General features: G+C 34.6%; 2 protein-coding genes across 2 annotated transcripts; one reads left to right on the forward strand and one right to left on the reverse strand.

Annotated features, from left to right (window-relative positions):
- Positions 1-8: 8 nt before the first annotated feature.
- Positions 9-2,340, reverse strand: LOC132907574 (probable tRNA (uracil-O(2)-)-methyltransferase). The gene is made up of 3 exons (XM_060960813.1): positions 2,248-2,340; positions 1,068-2,132; positions 9-928 (listed from the first exon to the last, which is right to left on the reverse strand). The coding sequence occupies exons 2-3, from the start codon at positions 2,004-2,006 to the stop codon at positions 29-31; spliced, it is 1,839 nt and encodes a 612-aa protein (XP_060816796.1). The 5' UTR covers positions 2,007-2,132; positions 2,248-2,340; the 3' UTR covers positions 9-28.
- Positions 2,341-2,541: 201 nt separating this feature from the next.
- LOC132907580 (FAD synthase-like) lies at positions 2,542-5,637 on the forward strand. The gene is made up of 10 exons (XM_060960825.1): positions 2,542-3,258; positions 3,343-3,437; positions 3,533-3,656; positions 3,727-3,839; positions 3,931-4,074; positions 4,137-4,276; positions 4,345-4,548; positions 4,647-4,841; positions 4,976-5,261; positions 5,448-5,637. Exons 1-9 carry the CDS (start codon positions 3,150-3,152, stop codon positions 5,250-5,252), a joined length of 1,401 nt encoding a protein of 466 aa, XP_060816808.1. The 5' UTR covers positions 2,542-3,149; the 3' UTR covers positions 5,253-5,261; positions 5,448-5,637.
- Positions 5,638-8,527: the final 2,890 nt, after the last annotated feature.

The following is an 8,527-nucleotide window of genomic DNA, read 5'->3' on the forward strand; positions in this document are numbered from 1 at the left end:
AACACAACTTTTTGATCAAGGTATCATATTAATGTTTGTAATTACATTTTGTTTCAGTTACAGGACAACCATTCGGATGGTTTTTATAAAACCAACAGGGTTTAGTTTTCGTTCGTGGCAACGGTAACTTATATTTTTTTGATTTTTCATTAATTTTTTCTCCTGTTCCAGGTATCCTAAATTCTACCCTTCCTTGAGTAACACGAAATATATAGCTATGATTTTTTAGTAAAGTTTGAAGACCTCCGCATTCTTTTCGCAAATGTATCATAGCTTCTTTAGGAATTGATTCAGCGATTTCACGTAATTCAAGGCATCTACCAGCGTTCCAAAGTTTTTTCGGCGTTCCTTCGATAGTCATAATGCGACCTTCATGAAGTAACTGATTCGATACGATATCAACGATATTTGCAATTAATGTTTTGTCTAATTGTGTACAATTTCGTACTTTTTCCACTTTGTCCCTTGGCTTAAAGTCACAGGTCCATTCTTCAACTATTTCATTATCGACTGTTTTATCACTCAATTCGTATTTTTGCCAAGTCAAAGTTGTCTTTGTACTTAGCATTTGTTGAATACGATCTTCGAGTTCTTTAACCTCTTCGGGCGTCCTTTCCCATCCAATCAGGCATATTCGTTTCGTAGAGGGAATTCTTAATTTATCAAGATGTGTTGTAAAACCACATTTGACGCATATACTTCTCACATAATCAATGTACTCTGAATATTGACTTTTCGCGGCACAGTACCTTTGATATTTTGCGCCATTAAGTTCATATGGACAACAGGGTAATAAAAAGAAACGACAGTTGTTAGAGCTACGTGCAGCAATTATCGGAATCCATGGTGTTAACTCGTCTGAATGATTTCCTATGATCCAGTCTACTTCCGGATATACAGTCGTAGACGATGGAACAACGGTAGAAACCTGTACAAAACGTTTCGGTAAATTTAATCAGTCGATTGTAAGATCGAAGATACGTAATCACGTATATATATATGTACATAAGATAAAATAAGTTGCTACTAATATCTGAATAATTTCTATAAATAATACTTATACATACTTGCAATGGAGTTTCAGATGGGTATAAATCCCATATTTTCCTCCTTCGCAAATCAATTCCCAATCCGTGGTGACCTTCGTTAAATAGGATGTGCACGAGTAAACCATTACCGCATCCCAAATCGAGAAACGATTGTAAATTATTAGTTTTCTTTTCAAATCTCTCTTTCTCCCACAATAACAGTAAATAGGCAGCAATCGCAATATCCTCATAAACAAATTTCGTTGGATCTGTACTTTCAGGCCAGTTCTTTATCAATTTCGTACCATATTTCTCTTTCAACTTACAATACAATTTTGCATATTTTTCAGCTGATACGAGATTCAATGAAGTCAACGGGATCGACGTTCTTTCTGTGTCACTGCTTCTTGCCCATTTCAGGATACATGGGAAAAGTTTCTGCTTTAACCATTCAATGCTGAAATCGGATATAATGTTATTCTCTCCATAGACACTAAGGGATGTATAACCGTCTGTTCCTTGTTGTAACATAAATGCTATTTTAGCACCAAGAGATTGTTTATGCGAGAGAAAGGGTTTGTGGACATTTATTATGCAACTCTCTTCATTATCGGATAAAAAAAATTCAATACCAGCAGAAAATATGTGTGGCATACGCGGCAATTGTTTTGCTACATATAAGTGAATCTTCCTTTTGGCTGTAATAGCCACCTGATCAGAAATGTGTAGTTCTTCTAGTAATTTTCTGTTATCAATGTTGTCTTTTTGATGATCTGTACTTAAAGTTGAAATATCCAGGGTATTAATACGTTGAAAAATTTGGAAGATATCGCAGCTAGTTTCGATATCCAGTATTTCAATAGATGCAAGAATTCTACGGTTTACAGTTTGAGGATTACGACGCCATATACTAATGGCTTTGAAAAATTGTGACACGTTAATTCCACTTTGATCACGTATTATGGTTTTGAAATCCATATTTTACATGATACAATTGCAAATCCTTTCTTTGGAGGATAACTTATAGAATGCATCTACGATGTGAATACTATCTTTATATACTTGTTAGTCTGTTTGTTTACTTGTTTCTTTCGGCTTTACGTACTAAAAATCACATTAAAACACAGATAATTAGGATATGTAAAAAAAAAAGAAGGAAGGAAAAAGATGGTAGGCATTCACAAAATATATATCAATAATATTATTGATATTGATATACCTTCTTAACAATCCATTCTGCATCTTCTACTGCCTTTTTCATAATTTGCTGAATACGCTCCTCATCTGGTTCGATTAAGTGCTGTTTAAAACTCTGCAAGCATTAGAGTACAAAACCAATTATTATTAAATAATTAAATGTACTTGAAGTTCAAGTTAATCACATGTTCGGTATGTAAATATTAAATATTTTACCGCATAACCTAAACGTTTCATTGTTTATTACTTTTACTGAAGGCAGTGAATTTGATCTCCAAATGTATTTGTTAATGTGAAAATTATTATACAATTTACCTGCTTAACCGAATGTCTATAAAATCCTTGTGCTTCTTTTGGTAATCTTTCACATTCTCGCAGCAAAAATTTGTACAGCTGTTTCGGCGATTTTAAAGCTGCTTCTCGTAACTTTGTACTTGCCATTTTAGTGAAAAGTTGGAGAAAGTATAAAGAAAAACAATAATTATTAAATATTATGAATAATATATTGTGTAATTTTATGTAAGAATGTTAAGAAAAACGAAGTTGCACGATTATTTACGATTTATTTTCTTTCATCCTATTTTAATTGAAATTAATACGATGATAGGACAAGGAAAGAAGCCCCTAGTATAGCGTAAAATCACTGGACGGTTTTCAAATTTAATAAAAGTGGTAACATAAAAAGAAGATTATAATTAGTACAATATAATTAGAAAACTCAAACGACTTTGTATAATGACATGTGTATTTTTAATATATAAATATATCAAAGAGTAAAAATATAGTCATTAATTCTCTTATAACGATATGTATATACATATGTACACAGGTAAAAGTTAAGTTTGAAGGCGCTGCGTAGCATCCGCTAGCAGTATTGTATATAAATAATACACAAGTAATTGTTAATAGTGAGATTAAAGCGTTATGATAAATTTACATCGATACAAGGTAGTAAAAATTTTATTAAAATGTTATCGAACAAACATAATTCGGTTGAAAAGTAGTGGAAAGCATCCTACTGCTGGAATAATCGGTAATATTGCGTATACACTTTACTAATATCATATATTTGGACATACCGCTTTTCTTACTGTTAAGTTCATTTTATTTTATTTAGTAATCGGAGATGAAATTTTAAAAGCGCAAGTAAAAGATACCAATTGTTTTTATGCGTGTAAGCTGCTTTATAAGCATGGAGTCCGGGTTCAGAAAGTAGGTATAACTTAATCCATGATGTCTACAGTTTATCTGTCAAGTGTTGTTGTTTTCTTTTAATACTATTTTTTATTTTAATTATCTATTCTTAGACTGCGGTCGTACGAGACAATCTTGAAGATATTTCCAAAGAGATAAAATACTTTTCTAAAATGTTCAATTATGTTTTTACATCCGGTGGTATAGGACCAACTCACGATGATGTTACATATGAAGGTAAAATATAGTCTGAAAATTAATAAGAGTACATAGTAAGTGTTCATTATAATGAAATTATATTTTACAGCTTTAGCATTGGCCTTTAACGATTCATTGCACTATCACCCAACTCTAGTGAAGATTATAAAAGATTGCTTCAGTTGTGGAACTTTCCCTTCACCGGCTTATAAAATGGCATATGTAAGTAATGATTCAAACGAATGGTGTAAATTAAGTGATAGTAAGTTAGTACTTGTTTGACGATCAATGTAAACTAGATTCTTAATTTAAGATACCCACTAAATCTGTACTTAAATTTGGGACAGACCAAGTCACAGGTAAAATGCTGACTTATCCGTGTATAATGGTGGAAAATGTTTACATCTTTCCTGGCTCGCCCATGTTTTTTGAAACATCGTTTCAGGCATTCTGCAAGGTATAATATGCACAAATCGTTTGAATAATTGTTTGAGAGTAAAAAGGATCTTGTTTTTGTAGGAATGTTTTGCTAGTTACAAAAGTTTTGCAGCAACCGAAGTTTACATAAATGCAAAAGAGGAATCATTCGCAGATGTTTTATACGCAGTTGCACAAGAATATCCAACTGTTACCTTCGGCTCGTATCCGGAAAGGAATAGGTAATAAAATCGACTACAATACAAAAAAATGATAAAGAAGTTGATAGATAATTGAAATTGCTTCGTAGGTATTATAAAGCACGTGTAACCATAGAAAGTGAAAACGAAAAAGATACTGAAGCAGCAAAAACAATGTTTTGTAATCGTATTCCGAGAAATGTGCTAGTACATTATGATCGTATGCCACATGTGGATTGTCTATCCAAGTATGAAGCATGGATTCAAAAGTCCCAACGTCGATCAGTTTACGAGCGTTCCTTCAAGAAATTCGTGTAATGCATCTACAACTGGAAAAAGTATCGATTATTTGTATCGATTATAAGGTGTTATCGAATTTTTCTTTGTTTTCTTTCTCTTTCTTTCCTTGTAGAAATTATTATAAGAAACCTGAAAATGTTTGGATATATTTGGATGGTAGCGAAGAGTCAGTCCTTATGATACATCTTGCTCGAATCGCTAGTAGCAAACTGCAACATTGTTCAAAGTTCAAACTGCGTGCAATTTGTTTTAAATCTGATATCTTAAAGTCAGGCAGTGACGAATTCTTCCATGAATTTAAGAACAGGTGGGTATGATATTCATACATGTCAAAACTGTTACAAACAAAAATTATATTGGATCGCATGTAGAATGTTACAATCAATTTTCTAAAATAGATTTAAACTAACATGAACATAACTAATTTGACTGATCTGATAGATATAATATCGAACTATGTAAGTTAGAACATTTGGAAAGCGATGCCGCTGACGCGATAAGCAATTTCGCTGTGTTAAAACCAGAATTACAAGTGTTATTGGTTGGAAAACGGTTGAATAACAATAAAAGAGTAATATACGATGATCTTGCACGATTAAACGACGACAGTTCTAAGTCTGTGCAAGTACATTTTCCACTCGCTGATTGGACAGATGACGATATTGAAGATTTCTTTAGTTCACTCTGTTTACCATACTATACAACAGAAACGTATTAAAATCGATAAGTAAGTAAAAATGTGTCTTTTTATCCCTACTTCGTTTGCTGATTTACTCTCCCTCTCTCTTTTTGTTTACCCTTTTGTTTTTGTTTTCGTTTTTTTCGGATTTTACTTGGTTAGATATTGCCATATATATTGTATATATTTATATAATTCGTTTCCCGTATAAAGAAATACAACTTATTTTCATAGGTATGGGGCAGAAAAATAAGAGCAAGAATAAGCCAAAATACGTAATATGCTGCTAATGGAAGTGTGGCCGAGATAGCTCGATCTCGTATTAAATTTTATATTTATTGATTGGTTCAATAGCAGATTATTGTATGATCAATGGTCTTCTTTAATACAACAAAAAAGTAAATAAAAACAAATTCACACCAAAGTTGTTTAAAAATCAGTTTATAATGAAAACATTATCAGAAATTGTCGAAGTTGCGTTTCTTCATATTTTAATCCCTGATTATCACGAGGATGGCGAGATTTGTTACGAAGAAAACACATGGGAAGACATCTATGTTTATAGATTGCTTTTTAATGTATCTTTAAAGACGACGAGCAGGAGGAAAAGGATTAATTAAACGTTTAAGATTTTGATGGATACAATTAAAAAAGGTTCATTAAACCCTTAAATCGTATTGGTATGAATTCATATCATTTATTTTGAACTCCATAGTTGAGTCGCGACGTCTCATTGTTTTGTTCCAAAGAAAAAGAAGCTTTGTTACTTACTCGCATCCTCCTGAAATTTAATTTCGCATTGAAGTATTTTTAGCTTTTTTTCTTTTGAAAGCTCAAAACAAAAGTGAATGATAGAATGGCGAGAAGGTGGAGTAGATAAGAACGGTAAGAAAGCGAATGAATGATGCTAGTCAGATAGTTTGTGTGTGTGTGGTTATACAATTTATAAACCATATACAGTGCGATATTCTTCGTTATACTAATTACTAAATACGAGTTGTTTTTTTATATTTATTATTATCGTCAATAAAAAGAAAATAGTACTTAAGTCGAATATTCCGTTATTCGCACTGTGTCTTTACGTATCATTCTTCCGTGATCACTTACACATCGCTTAACGCTAGAAGCTCTGTACCACAGAACTGTGTCTCCCTTTTTTATTACTTTTTATCAAAAATTTAGTAGACGATCTCTGAAAATAATAAATCTGAAAAAATAACAAGCAGCAGTGGTTTCAATTGCGGTAAAAAAAGAAAAATTGAACGAGGTAATCCACGAGTGAAACGAAACAAAAAAAAATTGAGTAAATGGAAAAAGTTGTGCGAGGAAAGAAGAGAAGGTGGGGAGACGGAAATGAGCCTCATATTTCACCAGAGTATTTCATTTAAGTTTGAAATTGATTACACGAGAGTAGAATAGAATAGAAAGAAGCCGATGATACGAGGTTGGTAGAAGACAGAATACAAGCTGTCTAACTGGATGACTAACTGGTTATTTAACTGATTGGTTCGCTGTATAGCTCATTCATCGATTGACTGACCGACAACTGAGCGATTGATTAATCGACGGATTGATTGTAAGTGGTTGCTCGACTGGTTAGTTGGTAGATAAAAATGAATCGCGAGAAAAGGACGAATATATATCGAAAAGAAAATATAATAAATGAAAATAAAACGTGCGATTTTTCTCGACTTCTCTGCGTCGGTCTTTTTACAATTAGCATATCGAAGTTATTACGATTATAACGGAGAAGAAATCAATTGAGTAAATATTGACACGACGAATAGTCTATAAAACAATTGCGAACATTAAACGGCAAAATTCTCATCGCAAAATTACTTGATTTGATGTCAGAATATGCGTGTTCGATAATTCATTATAGTGGTAATATAGACACAGGGCTATATAGACACGACAGTTGAGAAAGAATAAGATAGTTATAAATAGCAAAAGGATAGAAGAAAGTTGTAAAGAAAAAACGACGGGTCAAGCCTTCCGCGATAGAAATGATGAACATAAAAGAGATTTGTATCGTTTAAAGATTGGAAATGATAGGAAAGAACAGAGGAAGAGTAGGAAAAATATAGGAGTGTGAGAGATCGAGTAGAGACCGATGCGAATGAGGGTTTGATCCTTGCGTAATCGTAGATGAAGCTAGTGGAGATGAGAAGGACGCGGTGGTAATGGTAACGGTAAAGTAGTGGCGGCTGTGGCAGTGGCGGTGGCGGTGGCGGCGGTGGTGACGGCGGCGGTGGCGGCGGCGGCGGCGGTGGTGGCGGCGGCGGCGGCGGCTTAGACCGACGGCGTGGTCGATGGCGATGGTCGCGTGCTGGTCGCGTGCCGGAGGCGGAGCCAAGCTTCGACTCTCTCGCGTGCCACCTCCACCCTAAAGTTCGCGGTCCCTGTTGCACCCTCCGACACCCTCCTGGAACAGCGGGGAGCTCTTCTACTCGACGCGACGCCCCTCGGTACTCTTTGGTTCCTCGCGTCTCCCCTTCTCTCCACCAGTTCCCGAATCTACAGTCGCTTCCTCGTCGGTTATTGATTCCCTCGGGTAGCTAGTCCCGAAAAGGGTGCTAAAATAGGATGAGGACGATTGAAAGAACGAAAGCGAGAAGATATAGAGAAATGAAATTCGATGATAAATACAATATACCAAAGTTGGCGCGTTTTAAAAGAAAAACGAATGATCGCTCTTTTGCTCCTTCTCCTTTTTTCTTCTACATTTTCTTCTTATCCTTCTTCATCGTTTTATCCCTTTTATCCTTGTCTTGTTTCATTGTTTTCTGGTTCTTCATCTTCTTCTTACACACCTTCTCTTTATTATTATTATTACTATCATTATTATTATTAATATTACGATACCGAAATCGAAATTTCTCCAAATTTTCCAGTCAATATGTAGCTTATGTAATAGTTGTGAATACATGTTTTCTATGAAGCAAATATCGAAGCAACGAGTGATCGACGATTTTCCAAAGCTAATGACCGTGGAGATTCGTTCAATGGCAATGCATAGGAGATTAATTTATTGTTAAAATACAATATCGAGTGGTCGCAGTGACGAAAGATGCTCTCAAGTATTCATATCGATGGTCGTGCGACGAATCTGCTATCGTTGTCGATTAAGATTTGTCGAAAGAGAAAAGGAAAGAGCTATTATGTAAGTGACCCGTAGCGATCACTATGCCGAAAGCATACACGATTTTGTCTCGCTGCGTGATCGGTGCAAAAACAATGTGCAGCGACTAGGAAGACGAAGGACAGTTGGTAAAATTATCGAGACAGCGCAGGAAGACACAATTAAACGAAAC

The sequence above is a fragment of the Bombus pascuorum genome, chromosome 5 (assembly GCF_905332965.1).
Source record: "Bombus pascuorum chromosome 5, iyBomPasc1.1, whole genome shotgun sequence".
NCBI lineage: Eukaryota > Metazoa > Arthropoda > Insecta > Hymenoptera > Apidae > Bombus > Bombus pascuorum.